This window comes from Cygnus olor, chromosome 15 (genome assembly GCF_009769625.2).
Source record: "Cygnus olor isolate bCygOlo1 chromosome 15, bCygOlo1.pri.v2, whole genome shotgun sequence".
Taxonomy (NCBI): domain Eukaryota; kingdom Metazoa; phylum Chordata; class Aves; order Anseriformes; family Anatidae; genus Cygnus; species Cygnus olor.
In genome coordinates, this window is record NC_049183.1 from 11,572,677 (window position 1) to 11,592,149 (window position 19,473).

A 19,473-nucleotide genomic window follows, 5' to 3' on the forward strand; every position below is an offset into this window, starting at 1 on the left:
CAGGAGGGATAGGAAGCAGCAGGGAGGCCATCCGCCTCAGAGCCTGGCTGCCACCCATGCTAAAAACCCAATTAAAGACATCCACAGGGCACTCCTCCAGCAAAATCCCTAAGGGAAGCCCTGTGCACAGTTACGTAGGGTGCGGTTGGGACAGCTTTCCCTGCAGGGAGCCAGGGATGCAGGGTGCTGTCACTGCTGCTGGGACAAGGGGAGGCCCAGCCAGTGCCTGAGGCAGGGGCAGCCCTGTCACAGCAGCAGGCGTGCTCAGAAACGCAGTCCCAATGGTGCAGGAGGCAGGGGCCACCACGGGCCATGCTGGGAAGGCCTCCAGGGGACAGTGAGGGGAAAGCCGCCTCCTGTGGTGGGGTGGCCATGCTTCAGCCAGGGCACACAGCCGTGGGGCTGGGGGCAGAGCCTGAGGGTGCTGCAGCAGCCCCACTGCCCCCTCAGCGGGGTATAGTCATGGCAGGTATCCATGTCCTAGCACCCCAGGATGGAGCAGCCAGGCCTTGCCCTCTGGCAGGTGACTTGGATGGCAAGGCTCTCCTCATGCTCTGAGGGCACCTCTCCAGTTTTCAGTCTTCATCTCACCTGGAACAGGGTTTCCCTTGTTTCTTCCATTCCCAAACTGACCTTTGATACCTGTCAGCTGGACCTGCCTGCCAGTCCGTTTGTGTGCTGGCAATAATCTTCAGTTAGGTCACAGCTAAAATCAAAGTGCTGCTTATCCTACTGATAGAAACAGTCACTGAGGAAAAATGTTCTTAAACCTGCAGATACGGCATACAGCCATTTTACCTACATACATAGTTCATTCTACAAGGCCTTCTTAACCTTTTCAGGTGTTGGGCAGCTCTGCTGAACAACTCACACTGACTTGCTGTGTTTTCGTCCTTCTCTTGAAAACCTCTCTTAACTTCCAAACAACAACCGAGGAGCAGTTCCTGTGTTCCCTCCCCTCTGGCCCCTTTTCTCTTGGTCTTTCTCTCATATTAATTTACTGTAGGAACTAGGTTAAATTCTCCCAAATCAGCTCAACACTGAATATTCAGAAATGGCAAAAAAAGCACGTATGGCTATGGCCCAAGGCCAAGCAGAAGGCAGAGCTGAGGTGATTTAGCTCATTTCTTAGTTTGGAAACAAGCCTTGCTGCAATCAACACTAATACTCAGCTTCACAATTCAATATTAGGAGTATAGGCAGGATTTGCTCTGTAATATTAACTGTTTTCTGCTGTCCTGACCAAAAACGTGAAGAACATCACGCTGAACATTACAAAAAAACCTCCTGGAAGACTCAGTTCAGAACCGCCCCCCCCCCAAAAAAAAAAAATAAAATAAATTGAGGTCTAGTACTTGGTAAATACTTGATCTTGCTGTGCAGAAGCAACAGAATCTGCAGATGTTACTGAAATGCTTTTGCAGACAGGAGAAGAAATAGATCTGTAACAGACACCAGCAACCCTCCTCACCAGTCCTTGTCACCATGCCTCTACCAGAAGGATAGTAACGCAATTCCTTCCTTCCTTCCTATTGAAGTGTAACTCCCAACCAGACACTTCATTTCAATCACATTTTTGCAACACTCTGCAGGTACAACTTACTGAATAGAGGTTTCTTTAGGACCAGGAGGGCTGTGCTCTCCACGTCTGTTACGATGCAGGGGAAGCCTCTGTTTCACTCATCTACCCCACGAAGGGGAAACCTTAAGAGGACCCGTTTCAGAGAAGCCATGTCACCAACACCCCTGGCTTGGAGCCTCCCTACAGCTCCAGTTCCACAAGCCCATTAACAGTACACTGGGCACCTGACCAAGGCTCAGTAAAGGCGAAATGAGGACATCCCCAAACCCTGTAGCCTTTGAGTCACGTCCCCAAGAAAGGAATGCCCCATACAAGCCCCTCCAGTGCTCCTCCCACACTGCCACGGCTGTCTCTTAACCTTGACTACAGTGGCCCTCAGTGAGACAAAGAAAACACCCTTTGCTTTAGCCTGTTAGATGATGCAAACCCACTTACTGACCTTTCTGGGTGAACATTTTTCTAGTGTGAATGGGCCAGCTATGATCTCACTACCTTGTCAATGAAGAGGAAGTGGGGAAAGCCTTTTCAATGTTTAATCAAAAGAGGGCTTTTATGCAGTCTGACATCAGGGGAAAATACAAGACAGCTTTCCAACCGCATTGCAGGAACAGCTGAGAAGGCTCTCCAAAACTGCTCCCCCTACCTTTCCAGAGACCCTCACTCTGGGCCAGCTACTTAATGGCATGAGCAGACATTCAGCTCTGAATGTCGGATTGGCAAAAAAGCTCATAAAACCATCAATTATATCAAAGCTACAAGAGGATCTGACTCTGGAGGGCATAAATATGGATTCTGTTCAGAGATTTCTGGTGTGACAGTGGGGTCAGCCTACAAACCTTTACAATGAACATCCTGTTCCTGTTTGACCTCTTGTCCTTTTTCTTTCCCTTCTACTTAATGACTATTTGGAGCAGTCTTGGAGCTTGGAAAAAAAAAAAAAAAAGTCCTCCAAAGTTGGCTGACGTATATCGATATTGCTGGTGGCAATATATTTACACAACCACAAAAAGCAGCTGCTCAGCTGAGCCTACTTTTAGCTTGCACCCTATTAAAATGAATGCAAATCTAAAAGCCCTAAAACCGTATCAGCAGACTGAGTGAGAGACTATGTGTGCTGGGGAAGCAGCCCCAGCAATGACATCCTGCAAAGGTGCTGCCACTTGTTTTTTGAGTTTGCAACCTCAAGGCTTTTAGGGAGCCCTTGGGGACCCTGGGCAACAGGGGACTGCAACAGTCAAAGATTTCTCTCTTACTTGAGACAAGTTTCTGGCTTATTTGTGTGTGAAAACATTTTTCAAATGTTCAAAAAAGGAAAAGAAAAAGAAGTCCTTCTCAGATGTCTGCCTGTGTGTATGAAAAACCATGAACTGGCCCAGATGCCATTCTTTGTGTTTAGAACATACAGCGCTACATGAGTTAACACCACCTTTCTCAACGAAATCCATTCCAAAGAGAGATAAGTATGTTGAGCTGGGCAATTTTTTGTTCAAGAATGTGTTTTTTTTTTAACAAATTCTGCACTTAAAATAATCAAAGCAACATGAACTCAGAGGTTTAGCAGCATAAATGGTAAATGTAAGTCTAATCTCCTACATGCTGATGTAAATCAACATTACTTGTTTAAACACTGATAAAAATTAGAACACAGTGAAGCCTAATGAACATAAGAAATATTTCACGTAGTATTTACTGGAAAATTGCAACAGGGATTTTGTCTAATGAGTAAATACAGCATGAAGCTGTTGAGTCTTCTATCCCTGGGGTAAGATAATTTGAAACACATTTTTTCAGATCAAAAGTGTTATGTTGTCAAATATAAAAGCCCAATTTAGCCTGCATAATATTTAATTAAGAAAACAGCATTCCATACTGTGATTTATTTATTTTTTTAAGTCCAATGCCCCTTGAGTCATTTTATCTTCTTAACTTTAAGATTTGTACTGTGCGAGATCATGGGAAAGACACAATCAACTTTATTTGAATTACAAAAGGAGAAAAACCTAAAGGGAATCCTGTGAAAATCAAATCCAAACCCAAGATTTTCCAATGATGATGTCTTTGAAAAGGCCCTCTGCTCACTTAAAATAGAGAGGAGCACTGTATCTGACCCTCTTGCTAAGAGGATGGATAATAAAGATTCAGGTCACGCAGAACAGCCACAATACCTGAAGTTTCTAGACTTAGGCGGAGCCTCTTGGGGCTCTGCAGCCACGATCTGCTCACCTTGACGCTTCTGTGATGTATCCGCGAGGGCTGGCATTTCACACTGCTGGTATTGCAGCAGCCAGTGCAACGTTTCACCTCCACGCAAGGTGGCCATATCAGGAAGTTGGCCGAGGTGGGATCAATCTGACTCCGAGGTATCTCATATATAACCGTCCGTGTTTTGCAGACAGCCGGGATGGCTTCCTCTGCGAACAGAAGAAATTCACACTTCCAGGTGAACAGCTGCTCTCACCTCAGAGTGCCCAGATACTTTACACCACCGATTTACCAGTGGCACCCTTAGCCAGGTCTGAGATGGTGCTCTCAGTTCCCACCGCTTCCTGACAAGCCGGTGCTGAGTACTGTTTGCCTACCACTACGCTGTGGGTGCTGCCTTACAGAAAAGCTGGACTCACTGCCAAAAACCCAGCCCTAAAATGCAGGATGACAATGGCCTGGCTCCCAACATAGCTCGGAGCGCATACCACTAGATAAGGCAAGCCTGGCTCTTTAGAAGTGACAGCAAGCCAGAGGCTACTCCCGATTAGATGATCCTCCAATACAGCCTTGTAGTGACTACTTAACAGCAGCTGTTATTTTACAGTATTGGGGCAATCATTGCACGCATATATTATCACACAAACATGCAGTACCTGGCAAATGCCACAGCAGAAGTTGCACTGAGGATATTTTTATCACACCCAAACTGGCTGAGCTGGGAAACAACCTGCGCCAGCTTGAAACTTCTGAGTCTTGGGTTTCTACTTACACTCTCTTAACATCCTCATATCAGGGAGTCTGGTCCACCTGCCACCCCAAAGGGCAGCAACCTTCTTTTTTACTTTTTTTTTTTTTTTTTCTAAATTGATGTTATCAAATCTTTGTACCTGCTGGGGTTTTATTTAATTTGTTATTTTTTGAATGAGGTAAAATGACAAGAGTAGCATGACTGAAGAACCTGCAGTGTAATTTTCAGCTAAACAAATTTGCTGCTGGTCTCAGGTAAGGTGAGCTTGTAGATGGCAGTTTCAGCCACATAAGCACCAAAACATGTAGCTCTGTGCCACTGCAGTGCATGATTGCTGCCATGAAAACTCCAAACTAGGCATCATTTTCAACCTAGGACTGCCTAAGAAGTCAAGCTGGTAATTTAAACCGGTCCAGAAAATAATAGCAATCGCAGAGACTGCTTGCTTGGAGCTAAGTTCTCTGAATACAGCTCGGATTTTTTTGCCTTTCAGTGGAAGCAGTGATAGCTTTGGGTCATATGGGGCAGGGAACTGGAATGCTGCCTGCGCTTCTTCAGTTACTCCTGAAGCACAAGAAGTTCAGGCCTGTCCTGCACCTGTAACATGAAAATCTAGGCTTGGTTTTCAAAGAGGTACATTCTGGTCATCTAAATAGACTGAAAATTCTTCTTCTCAATCCCCAGTGCCATGAACTCGAGAAAATTAAAGGATCCAATAATGCAAGATAGTTGGCAACTCCTACAAGTTATTGAGCATACCCAGTTCCTGCTGACTTTTACGGGGACGCATTCAACACCTTGCAGAGCAGGGTGCCAAGTGTAGCAGACTGTTTCAGAACCGCTGTTCTCTAGAGGCATTCAATGTGACACGCGCGCTTGCCAATTCACACTACAAATCCATGTTGACAGCATGCTGTGCTATCTACTGCATAAAACCAGAGCTTAAAGTTAGAATATATTGACTCGGAATAACCCATAATAGATAAGAACATGGATGTTTTCTGCCTTTGACTAGAATGGTAAAACAGTCAGATCTAATCAGATGAACAAGCTTTGCTTATAAAACATGTTCTAAAATTCCCCATCATCTCTTTAATTTGGTATTTGGGCTCTCTTGGATCACCATCATTAGTATTTAAATAGAAAAAAATCCCCTGTAAACATGCCTGGTGCCCTACACAATGATGGAAATCAATGCCCCAGCATTTCCATCAATGGCTTTTAATTTTGGGGATAAACTGTTTTTTTCTTTTGAATAAAGAGTCAAGCTGTTTCCTTTTGTGGAGCTTCTGTACTGAAAACTCTACCAACTGTTGATGTTTTTTAAAGCACACTGCTGTAGTTGTTCCCCACACTATGAATTATACATTGAATATCACAGCATTTTCTAACCAAGGTCTAGCTTTCTAACATGCTGCAACAAGAAAGTGAATGTAAAGAATTCGTGCTTGTCTGTCTCCTATGGACATCCTCCAGAAGACAGCTTCTCAGGCAGCGGCTCGTCTTGTACAGAAAGAAAGGCAGAAGCTAGAAATGGCCTTTTTTTCCTTTGTGTGTGTCACATTTTTCCAGTGAAATGTCCTGCTTGGCTGACCAAAAGCAACCCCTCTGTTTTTACTCCCTAAGCACAAATAGCTTGTTTCTTACCAATGCTTCTTTTTCTGCGAATGGGCACAGGACGATTCTCTTGCACATGTTTAGCAGAATGAACACTATAAGACCTCAAGTTTGTTTCTGAAACATCATCATATCCTGAAAGAGGAGAGAAAATATTAAATCTCAGCTATGTTATTAGCCTGAATGTTGCTACAGTGCTTTTACATACATACATATAAAACTGCTGTTCCATATGCCCAAGACCAAATCCTTCTGCAATTAGTCTAAGATGATTCCTATCAGTGCAATTGCAAGGGTATAAGGCAGGGAAGACATAAACATGAAATGTCATGTATAAGTGTGCACAACATAATTCTAATATCCATTTTACTGGAAGCCCCCAGAAACAGTGCATAGTCTGTGACACAAAACCTTATCTAAAGTAAAACAATTGCATTTTTATGTGAAAGACATAGTAAAGCTTTTCTTACTGGAAAGGTGTAGAAATAAGAACAATAATATTTCATGTGAAACATTTATTTTGAGAAGTTTTTTGAAGTTCTGGCATAAGGCTACAGTAGAAAATATGGTATTACACACCCAACAGCAACAATGCTGCCTCTGTAATTTTTCTCTTGCTTGGTTTTCAGGACTGTACTAGGACAGAATCAAAAGCAAAAAGTAACTAGCATGGGTTTCCTTTTAGCCTCTCTGTTGCAGAACAAATCCCCTGTGAAGTATCCTAACCTTTGGAGGGGCATCTGAAGCTACTGCAAACTCTGGGACTGCATCCAGGCTTGTCTTGTTCCCTAAATAAGCCTACCACATGGGTTAAAGGGCCATGAGAAAAAGCAAAGATGGAAAACTTGGCATTTCATTTATCATAAAAAAAAAAAAAACTGCTCCAACTATTTGGTTTTGTTAAGTGAAGCAGTCCAGGTCGTGTCCCATGCAGTGGGGTTCTGAAAACGGCAAGCACAATCCGCAAACAAGGGATCAGGAAGATGTAAGCAGACTGAGGACTGCATGCAGATTCCAGTACAGCAAAACTAAGACTTTCAGCACTCTGCTGCTTGGAGTGCCCTCTATAATGTCACTGGAGAGTTTCAAGGTTTCACTGCTGGTTCCAAAGAAAATTGTGATGTACACCAAAAAAATGTAAATGGTTATTACAGCGTACTCAATTACCCTCTCTACATGCTACCAACAGCCTACACTCCTCTGTCTTCTGCACTGTCACGCTCCCTGCTTCTAGTTCTCTTTCCATGCACACTCGACTGTGACTCTGTAACTAGCTTTATTCTTCACTTTATTAGAAACACACATCGTAAAGGGCACACTCTGCAAATAAACCAGCTCCTTTCCTCTTCCCTCCAAGAAATCTTGCCCTAAACAGCATGCAACTTGTGAAATCACCTGCAGAGCCTGGTAAGACAAGAAGACAGTGACATCTTCAGCACCTTAAAAAGAGCTCTGTGCCTCAAGGTATATCTTCACTCTTTGGAAAATACTGTCATAGTTAGCTAAAACACGATGAAATGGGAGATCCAAGACATAGCACCAGGAACACCCATTGGTCCTGTTTTCCTCATCAGCAGGCCAGATCCTTGTCTGAAGTAAGTCACTGTGAAATCCAGTTTCAATCTACCCAAATAAGTAGGCTCCTTCTTCCTACACTGAGTGCTTGCTTCTCATTGATTTTGATGGGAAATTTTGGAACCTAACAGATTAGCTGACTGTAAGCCTTATTTGCAGTCCCAGTCCTGTAACGTAGCACAGCAATGACTAATGCATTTTATTTCTGCTTTTATTGTACCCCATACTCCACAAAACTCATCTGTGGGGTAAATAAAAAGGCTTGCCTGAGATCCCACAGGAAGTTTGCAACTCAGCTGGGGAGCGGAGCCAGGTCTCCTGCATCCCATTCCAATGGCACCAGGCCATCCACCTGACCCCAAACGCTGTTATGCAAAATGAGGATCCGTTCTGATCTTCCTCCAGCCCTTTTCTGCTCCCTAACACGCAGCCACCCAACACCTTAATACTGACCTCCTTCTTGGCAAGTTCAGATAGTCACAACCTCTCCCTCACTTTGAGGCAATGAAGTGATACTCAAAAGAAAGCAGCAGGAATTTTGCTCAGTGTAAGATCCCAGCTAGGCTCTGAGCAAGAAGCATCTCTGTCTGCATGCAAACGGTGTTTAAAAAAGATTAAACACAAAACTAATGCCGTTAATCCTGAGCGCTTGGTAGGCACAGCCATCCTGCTGAAAAGAGAAACTGCCAATGATGCCAGCCTGAGCCACAGGTCCTAATGCCTTATTCAACATGCTGGCGTAGTTCCCTTTAACATGACTGATTTCTTGCTGTCTTGTTTAAAGAAACTGGTAAGACTAAAGGAATAGTATGATCAGCTAACCAATATGTTTAGCCATGTGCTTATATCTAACTGCTCAACTCGGCTGCAATTAGCCATATTCTATCATCATATTTATAAAGAAAAATGACATGTCGAGGAGCATGTGTTGCTTATAAGATGATTTCTAAGGTGAAGAAGGCCTCTGGCTCATACTGTATCTCACTGTCTCACTACATATCTTAGGCATGTATATCATTTCATAAGTTCATGTCTCGTTGTGGGGGTTAAAAAAAGAGATCTACACAGTTAGCATGGCAGACTGCAAAACGTGTTCCAGTCAAACCTCAATGCATTATGCAATGCAAATTGTATTATTTCTATCACCAAAGCATTGATGTTGTTTTGGTTTTTTTAATAAACAGAATTATGGAGAACATGGTTGGTGTCAGACAACACTATCATGCTAAAGGCACTTGGTCTTCTCTTGATCCCCACAGGCATTTGGAAGTAATTCCACTTCCCAATGAAGTCAAAGGGAAAATCACTGCACTTCAAGCGATCTTGAAGTCAACAGGAGTCTTGCCTGAGCAGGGCTGAAAAATCAGAAAGTCAGTTTTGAAATCCACACTTGACTCTGGATGTGTGGCCAGAAGACTTTATTTTACTTCATTAAAACAATGATGCTACAGTAATTACAAATAGCTCTCTCTAGTTTGACTTTAAAGAAGCCTGATACCTAATTTACAATCTGGCAGAAGGTTTCCTCAACAAATCATGTCTTAATTTGCATCATTTTTTCCCACCAATGTACTGACTTAGGAACACGAAATTGCAGGATAAGGTGTTTCAGCTCTTAGCAAAGAAAATGGGAGTTTATGGGTGCTTAGCGCCAAACAAAATGAAACTTAGAACAGAAAGCTTAGGAATGGATGGTTCTTAATTTAGAAATTGAACACTGCTTGTCACTAAGTGAAGATGGAGGATGCTGCATGAAGCCAGATTAATGCAGCTCTTTTAAAATGTTTTAATAATAAAAAAAATGTTTTCATGGCAGCCGATCAAGAAATTTCTCTGTAATCTTTTATGTACTGACAACATATCAACGATGGGTAGAAAAACTCTTGCAACTAGCCTTGGTCAATCCATTAGTGTAGCTGAAATTGTTCTTTTTTGCCAGATGGCATTTTTCCACTAGGTCATGGAGTATAAATCACAGAGTTCCTGTGACATTCTGCCAATATGTGATTACTCTTCTCCCAAAAAAAAGCATGTGGAAAGCATCCTAAGACTACTGTTACTTTATATTTATCATTTTACATTTTCACATTGCCATCTCCTTCCCAAACAACTTTACGTGTGAGGTACAATCCCCAGTGTATGCAGCCTTAACGCAAACCCTTCTAGACGTCACTTTGATGTACATCCAAAAAGCGTAGGTCCAAGACTTCTAGTACCAACAGCAGCAGCTTAGGAGATTCTCATTATCTCTTTTTCCAGGAATTCAGTGCAAGGTACAATAAAGTGAAATGGTCTGTCTTACAAATCGGTCCTAGAGCCAGAAAGCCCAAGGCAACGTCAATCTGTTTGTTTGATCTTCTTTCTGGCTGATGCAAAATATGCCCTTCTGACATCCAAATGCAGAGATAGATGTCATTAAGTTTTCAACTTTGATCTATTAAAGGAAATATAAGTAGCAGCCTGCAAGATCCTGTTTTGTTTAGTGTTTTTTTTCCCCTTTACGTAGATGTGATCAACCAACTGTAAAGGAGGAGGAGTATTCCCTCTATCTGTTTCAGGGAAACACAGGACACACATGGCAGATGCCCGCCTCTCATAATGTTTAAGTGGTGCAAGGAAAGCTAACACATGGCATTGTAACGTCTTCAATTTGCATGCCACACCAAAAGCCACAAAGTCAACAGGTTTTCCAATAGATAGAGCTCTGGGATGCAGCCATCTAACACTGTTCTATGAATGCATACTGTTAATTTAGAAGTTTCTCCACCTAACAAAAAGCTGCTCTGCTAGTTCTTAATCACAGGCCGTTAAATTCACATGGCCTAAGGTGACCCTGCGGTTGATGCCCTTAAACCATGCAATGAAACACACTCAGCCCTGCGTTTCCCCACGCAGGGAGATGACGGGGGGAAAGTCTGTTCCCAGCGGGAGGCAAACATAATAGGTGATGAAATGAACTCTACCTCCCACAGGACAGATGGGAGAGGTGAAGCGCGATGAGAAAAACCACGCTGCTAAGCCAAAAGAACTTTCAGAGGCGGAATATAGGAAGTGCCCCTGTTTCGGTGATTTCGTCTGTTAGTAGTAAAACTGTACTCTGCACGCTACAGCTGCCTACTTCCTGGGATTGTGCATGCTTTCTGTTTTAAATAGGGTCAGCCTCTGCTCTCCGTCATGCCAATGAAACCCCATTGCTGACTAAGGATCCCAGTCGCAGCAAATTAACGTAGAAGTCTGTTTTCTGATATAAATGGAGCATTTTCATGTTGTCTTTACTGTGATTTCTTCTTGAATCGGACACGTGGCACTGGGCTCTGACAAATTGGCCTGGATTTTCTTTTTTCTGAAAACAATGATAAGCTCCATGTTGGGTAGTGTTTTTCTTTAAGTAATATGCCAGATGGTCTGGGGGTGTGATTTCTAATTTTATGAAGGGGGTTATCAGTCATCTCTGTGCTACAATATAGCGACCAAATCTGTCAGAATAGAAGAAAAACCTGCCCACTCTGACTTACAAAACTTACTTTCCCAATTAAAAATATATGCTTTGCATTGCAGGAAAGAAAATGACTGTTCTTCCTTCATTTTCCACAAGATTCTGCCTTGTTACTCAAGAATATCAGTCATTTTCTGCATGCGTGCCTGATCCTGCAAGCTCTTCCCTTACAAGATCATTCTTAATTCTCAAGTCCACCCACTGAGTTTAAACAGGGCTACTCGCATACAGAAGGACTGGCAACACCATGCACTAAAATGAAGGAGAAAATAATCGGTGTTTTTATTCTGATCCCTGGGTTAAATCAGTATATGCTATTCAACAGAAATACATCTACTGTACAAGCCCTCACTGAAGTAACCCTTCCCTAAATGCAATTGCAGCCCTAAGGAAATACGTTTCAGAAGTATCATCTTATCAGTGACAAGTAGAAAACGTTTGATTTGCTAATCCAAGCTAATATTAAATATAGTAAACAGGCCCAATCCTGTTTACTGAAGAAAACATGGAAATTTCAATGTTCGATTAGTCACTCTGATAAACCCTTAGTAAGAATTACTCATGACAGTAAAGACTGCAGGACTGTGCCCACAAAACATAAATGTAGATAGCAAAGAGTGAGTGGTTACTGTCTGTGAAGATCCAATCCTGCCTGCAGAGCTCAGGATGAGGCTTAGCAAGCATGGAAACTGAGCACTCACCCAAGCAAGAACAGGGTGAAAGGCTGAATATTTTATTTTTAAATATTGTTTTGAGTTCATGTCTTAAGGCATTACTGTTTCATGTTGAAATAGTAAAATATGTATGTCTTGTTTCTCTAACGGTTTCTAAACTGACAAATTGCACAGAAACTGCAAAATGAAATAGTAAACCTGCGGCTGACCTCTTCAATTTTTGGTCATGCATCCTCTGGCTAATATTTGCCACAAGGTAAACAATTATTTTCTGAAATAAATTTCTTTCCTCTGCTACCTCCACTAATTTATTTAGCTACTGCCGTTGCTTCACTTGTCTCCTTGATTCTCTTGCAATGGAGCCACATGAACTTTTGCTCTCCTTGCAAGTGGTATTTAAAAATGAAGCATGTGCTTGTTATACTGGGGTATTTGAAAAAATAATGTATTCTGGTAGCTGCAGTATAGTGAATCAAATGCAGAAAAAACATGCAGTATTTTAAAATCCTAGTCTTCAGATCCAGCCCTTCTGCAGCAACAGCCAAGCCTTCCACTGAGTTCACTGGGAAAAAGATTTTAGCAGTAGTGCACTTGTCTGGTCCAAAACAGTCTTCAATGGGGAAATATGTATTGCATACCCCTTCCCTGTTGTGAAAGCTTCTTTAATTGCAGTGATGATGAAGCACTGCTCTCCAAAAATATTAAACCAATGCCAACAGATCTGGTAATTAGTAATATGCCTTTATGGTAAAGTATTGTGCAAGAAAGAAATATTCCCATTTTCAGTGTAACGAGAAACTATTTGCTCCCTAATCACATGAAAATTGAAAACCATGTCTGTAAAACATCTTCCTAGTGCCTTTCTGCTCATTAATACAGTACTGTACTAAAGGCAGCGAGTTAAACTCTAGAAGGATCCTGCAACGCTGAATGAAGGTGACTGAACCTGGCACTGACTTTACAAAAATACACAGCATATGGTTTAAAAGGAGATGGCCCAGTACCAACGCAAGCAAGAACTCATTCATTTTTCTCCATGTTTGTTCTTCAGAAAGATGCAGGTTTCCCTTGGGCACATCAAAGGTGCCGGGTTTATTCTCTCACAACTAAGGCAAGAAATCACCAGGAACAAAGTGCATCAAGCGAAACCAAACGATAAGAAACCGAGTAATACAGCGCTTCTCGGTCTGATTTACTGCTGCAATGATCTGTTTGAACTGCACGTTCTCACTACACCCATTTGCATGCCTAATGATGCAGAAAATAACCCTGCGCTATTTTCTTTTGGAAAAAGTGTATCTGTCAGAGTTAGCTTCATACGCAGGTTCCTGTTTAAAATCAGCGCGGATGGTTTATTTTCCTTTTAATAAAGCCCAGCGCTTGAAGAGACATTACTTCATTCATAAATATTGTTTCAAATATTTTAAATACCTCTAGGACAGTAGTTTAAAGATAACAGAGCAATGCGAGAGCGACAACAAACCTTAAGGAAATTCTTCTCCGCTGAGGGACGGAGAGGTCTGAAAACACAGAGGGTCACTAGGTCCCTCTCCACCCTGAACCCCCCGAAGTTTTCATTCCCGATCTTGCCCCCTTGGCCGCCGCCTCCCTTTGAAATGAAGCTCCCCTGCCCAGGGCAGCCTGGCTCTGGAGGCCGGGTCCCCGCACGGGTCTCGTCCCCGAAGCGAGGCTGCCCGGAGCGGCGACAGGCGTTCGGGGCGCTGCGCCGTGGCCGCCCGCGGTGCCTCCCCCCCGGGGCGGCGGCGGCCGACGGCGCGGAAGGAAGGAGGACGGGACTAATTTACCTACGGAGTCAATCTCCAGGAGGCGCTGCAAGTCGCGGATGCTGTGGATCTCGCTGTGCGCCAGTCGCTCGATCAGCTCTTGCGGGATCTCGGCCTCCTTCAAAGACACACACACACACACCGCGGGTCACCGCGCAGCCCCGCGGATCGGGCGCCGCGGGGACGGGGATGGAGGGGTCGGGGCTTTAAGGAGGGTGCGGGCTGCTTGCAGGGTGCGTTTGGGCGAAGCAAGGGGGAAAAAAATCATCCCCTCCCCACCTCCGCTCCGCAGACTGCCGGAGCGCGCCCCGCCGCCCCCGCTTGCGCGCCCGCGGGGGTTGCGCGCCCCCCCGCTGAACTGCGCCACGGCTCGGCACGGCTCCGGCCTGCCGGGGAACCGGGCTCCGTGCCCGCCGGGGGGTACGCCGCTTTTCCCCGAGCCCCCCTTCTCCAGCCGCTGGAAACCCACCCGCGCAGCCGCTTGCCGAAGTTTGCCCGAGCGGGCGTAAAGTTCACAGTGGGGCCGGGCTCCCCCGGGCCGGGAGGGGGGTCCCGAGGGGCTCCTGCATCGCACCGGCGGCTCCCGGTGCCCAACGGCCCCGGTCCCAAAAACTTACAGCCCCCCGCCGCAGCGCCCAGCACCGCGCTCGTCCCCCCGGGGGCCACCTGTAGCAAGCCCCAGCCGCGGCTCCGCGCCCCCGGGAGCAGCCTTCCAATGGCAGGCCGCACCCCAGCCTCTGTCCCCGGCTCTGGGCGAGCTTCAGAAGCGGGGAGCGGCGTCCCGAGGGGGGCCCGCACCCCACTTGTGCCCGCGGCACTAACGGTGCCCGCGGCCGGCTGCGTGCAGCGCCGTGCGCCGCGGGGGCGGCCGCTGCCGGGCGGCTCCGCGAAACCGCTCTGTTTGCAAATAACCGCAGCCCGCCTGCACCGCCGCGGAGACAGATAGAATATATCACATCCATGCATGCGTATATATGGAGATTATTGGGGTTTTTAGGCGCAGCCGGCGGCTCCGGAGCGGAATGCACGGTCATTCCCCCTTCGCCGTTGGCATGCGGGAAATGGCAACTTGCTTTCGGCCTCGGCTGCGCAGGGGCTGGGGCAGAAACGGGGGCAGAAGCAGGGGTAGGGGCAGAGGCAGGAGCAAGGGCAGAAGCAGGGGCAGGGGGGGCTGGAGCAGGAGCAGGGCGCAGAGATGTCCGCGGAGCCCCGCGGCCAGGTGCGCAGCCCGTTGCGCCCCCCTGCCCTCCTCCGACGCCGGCTCCCCCCCGAGCCCCGACTGCGGTGTCCCCGGGGGGAGCCCCGAGCACGCAGCGAGCCGCTCTCACCCACCTCGCAGAAGGTGAAGGACAGGTAGCCAAAACCTATCAGCAAAACGCAAGCCCAGGTCCTCATCGCGGTCTGGTGCACTTTAGACACGGAGGGAAGGCAACGCTGATGGAGAGGAGCTGCAGGCCGGCTCCTGCCGCGCAGAAATTCAGTACCATCCCTCAGGGGAAAGGCAGCGGGGTGGCTCGGGGGTCCTCCGCATCCAGGCTTGGGGTCGGGGCTTGCCTCGGGGCGGCGGGGGTTTTAATTACGGCGCTGCCGCTGTTTGTAGGTTCCCCTCGCTACGGGAGCGTGGCCGCGCTCTCCTTGCTGCTGCTCTCGCTCGCTCCTCTTGGCTCTTAGGACTAGACCAGCCGGTACTTCTGCATATTTGCTTAGATCAGACCAAAGTGAAACCCAAGGAGTCGATCCGGAGCGCAGCCGAAACGCCCATCACCTGGCTGGGGCGGCTCGCCCCCCTGGCGGCGGGCGGCGCTGGGGCCCGCCTCCCCGGCCTCCGGCTCAGCGCCGGGACTGATGGGCTGCTCGATTTGCCGGCTTCTTGCCCCCCCTTTCCCCTGCCGGGCTGCCCTCCACCCTCTCCCCCTTTAGCAAAAAGGGAAAAAAAAAATCTTTATTGGTACGGTTCTCTGGCTGAGAATGGTCCCGCTTCCCTCCCCGGCTTGGGGGGAGGTTAAAAATGGTAATTAATTATGAATAATTGCAGTGATAAATCGGAGCAATATTGCAAGATCTCGCGGGCTGCCTCGGTGCAGCTCCTTCCCCACTTTGTACGGGAGAAAAAGAGAGGAAGAGGAGGAAGGAAGGAAGGAAAAATATATGTATATATGCAAGAAGGTTTAAATCCCAAGGGGATCGGAGACGAACTGGAACTCCTGGCGGAGGGAGGATTCCCGGGCTCGCTGCGAAGCGGTGGCCTGTCTGGAGCGTGGCTGAGCGGAGGCGCAGCATATAGGGCTCCCTCCCTGCCATGCGCCTCCCCCGTCCCTCCTCCCGGTACTCCCGGCACCAAACCCACAAACAACAAGTAGTGGGGGTGCCGCCAGCTGCAGCCCCTGCGCGCACGGCGAGAGGGGCTCTGCCCACATACGGGGAAAAAAAATGGAAAGGAAAAAAAAAAAAAAAGAGGAAAAAAAAAAAGAGAAAATAAAAAAAAAAAAAGAAAGAGGAGCCAGCGAGGGGCTGGGGGGCCGGGGAGGGGAGCGGGGCAGCCTGTCCGCCGCCCCGGCCCTCTGCGGCACTGGGGCGGGGGAGCTGGGGAGGGCTGGGAGCTGCTGCGCAACAGCCGCCCTGCAACCTTACGGGATCCACCTTGTGCCCCTGCCTTTTATATAAGGCGGAAGAGATCGCCATGATCACGGAGGGGTTGAGAGTGTGTTTTTTTTTCCATCGTTAATTGCTGTTTTTTGGCGGTGGGGGGAGAGCTCGCCTTTTGCAGAAGGGGAGGGGCAGCGGCTGCGGGTTGTGTTTTTTTATTATTATTCTTATTTTTTACGCAGCTATTGCAGCGCAGTCTTCGTCGCAAAGGAAAAAGCCCCCCTCCTCCCAAAAATAAAAAAAAAATAAAAAATAATACTAATAAAAGCAGCGGGAGCCCTCCGCCCTGCGGCACCCGGCTGCGGCATGCGCGGGTGCGGGGCTCCCCTCCGCGGCCGCGGAGCCGCTGCGCCCCGGGGCTCCGCCACAGCCGGTCCCGGAGGCCCCCCTTGCAGCCCTCCGGGGGCACGGCGGCCGCAGCCGGGCGGTGGCAGGTGGGGCTCGTCCCGCATCCTTCCTTCCCTCCCTCCCTCCCCGCCGCCCCGGCGAGCAAATGCCCCCTTTTCCCCGGCGCGGATTGGCACAAGGTGCCTGCTGCACCCTGACATCTCCCTGAACTCATTGTGATTTAAATACCAGCCTTTTCTCATCTAAACAAAGCATCTTAATAGCAGATGCAAAGAATTCAGCTCATCTGAAAATCCAATAGCATTTAAGTGGATTAACTGCAATAACACAACTGAGGAGTGATACTATCCTTCATGGAAGACAATAGACTGTAAATGCACAGCCAGGGAGACTTATCCTTTCATCTCTGAATTTCCTTCAGCATTTCAAAAGCGAATGCTTTCTAGAAGCCCTGAAGGGGTTTGCACGCTACTGGCTTGGACATGCTTCTAGGAAACAACCTGTGCTTTAATGGGCACTTTGCAATTGCATAGAAGTTCCCACCAAAACAGAAGTGGCCTTTCAAGTACGTTTAATTCTCTCTCATGATGTCATGTAGACTTACAGGGTGGTCTCCAGGACCACAAGGGGGGGAAGAAAAAGGTGGGGGTTGAAAAGAGAGAAAAGGAAAAGAGATGTAAAAGATTTGGAAGCACTTTAAAAAGGGGATTTTTTTTTTTAAAGGAAAATGCTGAGCCAGTGTGCAGCCATTCTCAACTGCCTCCTGATAAATAACGAGAAATGATCCCAGTGCCACACTGCAGCAGACCCATCCGGGCAGCTGGAAGCAGAAGGGGCAGGTCATTCTGGTTGTTGCCATTATTTTCTTACGTGATGGCACTTTCGTATATCACAGAAGCAAAAGGTGATGACTTTAGCTAAAAAAAGTCTCTTCTGCACTTATCATTAGCTTGGGTTAAAAGAAACAACTCTTATGGTCTGTGTTGTCATAGTAATAAAAATAATAATTACCAAACAGTGAAATAGATTCTGACAGTACTGGTCTCACTAAGCATTTTCTTCTTTCCTTCCTCCTTTTGCTGGCTGGTGTGCCTGGGATCACAAGTGCTGGGTATTTGTAGCTTTTCCAAGTGGCAACCCTCTGTTAAAGCCAATGTAGAGATAGCTCCTACGTTATCTGGTGTTAAAAAAGTCTATGCAGTTTTGATTTTTCTTGCATTCCCCTCATTTTATGAGAAACACACTGCATCAGCATCTTTTTTAAATCTGTCATTGTGGAGCTCAGATAAGCATCTCTCCTCTGGGTCGAGTTACACTTGGAGTAGCTTTTAACATTAGGCTGTTTATATGGATCATTGCAAATATTTGATAATAATGCAAAATATGTAAGATCCCTGAAGAGACCAAAGACCGGGGAACACAAATAAAATTCACACAGAATCTGCACACGACTTTGTACTTGGGTTGTCTGTCTGGTTATGAAACACATCTTCTCCTTGCCTTTTGTTGGATATAAAAATGCATTCATGCCAAGCAAGTCGGAAGAGTCCTCACAAGCGCGCAAAGCTATGTGAAAAGCACCATACAGGCATCTCTCTACTTCTGCATGGCACCTTCCTGCAGTCTACAAGTCTATTAAATATGTGTGCACCTAACATGAAATTTCCTCTTTTATGTAATGCCTATAACCACACATGTAGGGAGAGTGACAGGGTGGTATTTATAGGCTGAAATGAAAATCAGCACAAAGAACAGAGCATCAGAAAATCAGGTTTTGCACTTTTTTATTTATCTGATAGCAGCAAGCAAGATATTGCTTGTCTAATTTGAAGCACGTACTGCTAGAAGCCCCTCAAATGTCAGGAATTATAATAGAATTACGCTATGACAGAGTGTTGAGAGGGAGGATTTCCAGGGTTTGCACAACACTTGGCTTGGGGGAAGGGATGCAGGCGCTCCTTGACACAAAATGAAACTACTTCAGTGGCCCCGTGTTTTCTGCAAGTGGCGATGCATAAAGCCAGGCTGCCCCAAATCAGGCTTCCAGCACCAGTCACGAAGCTCATTTCAATCCATGCAGGCTCAGTTGTTAGAAACACGGCTAGCTCAGGCCACATGGCAGGACCAACTCATGTTTCAGAGGAGTGTGCTGGGGCCACAATGCACGCGAGAGCACGGGCAGCCAGGGCACAGAGCCGCAGCAGTGAGGCGGGTGCTGCTGTTTCAAAGGTTGGGCTGAAATGTTGGCACTCGCTTGCCAGAGGAACAGCATCTTTGCAATCACCTCCCTGTTGAAGCAGTCTTGGGAAAGCCATCTGATTCTTTCCCAGAGTTGATTTCAGTGGGGATTTTGCCTCGTTGATAATCACATTGAAATGAATGAGAGTGAGGTTGGGTAAGGGTTCTTTTTTTCTGGAGGGGTGACCTGATTTTATTGTAGGGGCTGTTTGGGGCTCAGCGTGTTCTGCGGGATGCGTCCTGCCATGGCAGCTGAAGATGGACCCAGAGCCAAGAGCATCCTGGCTCTGGAAAGGGACTGTAAGGAATGCTCTCAGGGATTCAGACCCACACTGCTCAGCATCACTGTCACACGACATAATGCTAAGGATAGAAGTTCATACCATAAAATCCAGAAGCTCACCCACTTTGGGTAGTTTCTTTCAAGTTTTGACCATTTCTTGGCCTGTATTTTCAGAGGGGCACATGCCAATGGTGCAGGAGGTTTTCTCCCCTCTGTTCAGTTGTTACCTGCCTTTGGAAACAGGCATGAAGCTGACCCAGGTGCAAGTGAAGTACAG

At 46.7% G+C, this 19,473-nt stretch overlaps 1 protein-coding gene across 9 annotated transcripts in view; it reads right to left on the reverse strand.

The window, feature by feature from the left end:
- Positions 1–15,947, reverse strand: part of PDGFA (platelet derived growth factor subunit A) — a 36,391-nt gene extending 20,444 nt beyond the window's left edge. For 5 of the 9 annotated variants that reach the window (XR_005824547.1, XM_040574551.1, XM_040574549.1 and 2 more), the window contains exons 1-4: positions 15,014–15,946; positions 13,703–13,799; positions 6,183–6,287; positions 3,806–3,993 (exon numbers count right to left, since the gene is read on the reverse strand). Coding sequence is in view for 5 of the 9 variants with exons in the window: in XM_040574551.1 (XP_040430485.1) it covers positions 3,806–3,993; positions 6,183–6,287; positions 13,703–13,799; positions 15,014–15,076 (453 nt within the window). In the remaining 4 variants the exon portion in view is untranslated. Of the gene's footprint in view, positions 1–3,805; positions 3,994–6,182; positions 6,288–13,702; positions 13,800–15,013 lie in introns of all 9 variants that reach the window. The other 4 variants (XR_005824549.1, XR_005824550.1, XR_005824548.1 and 1 more) reach the window with 3 other exon arrangements.
- Between the last annotated feature and the right edge of the window lie 3,526 nt (positions 15,948–19,473).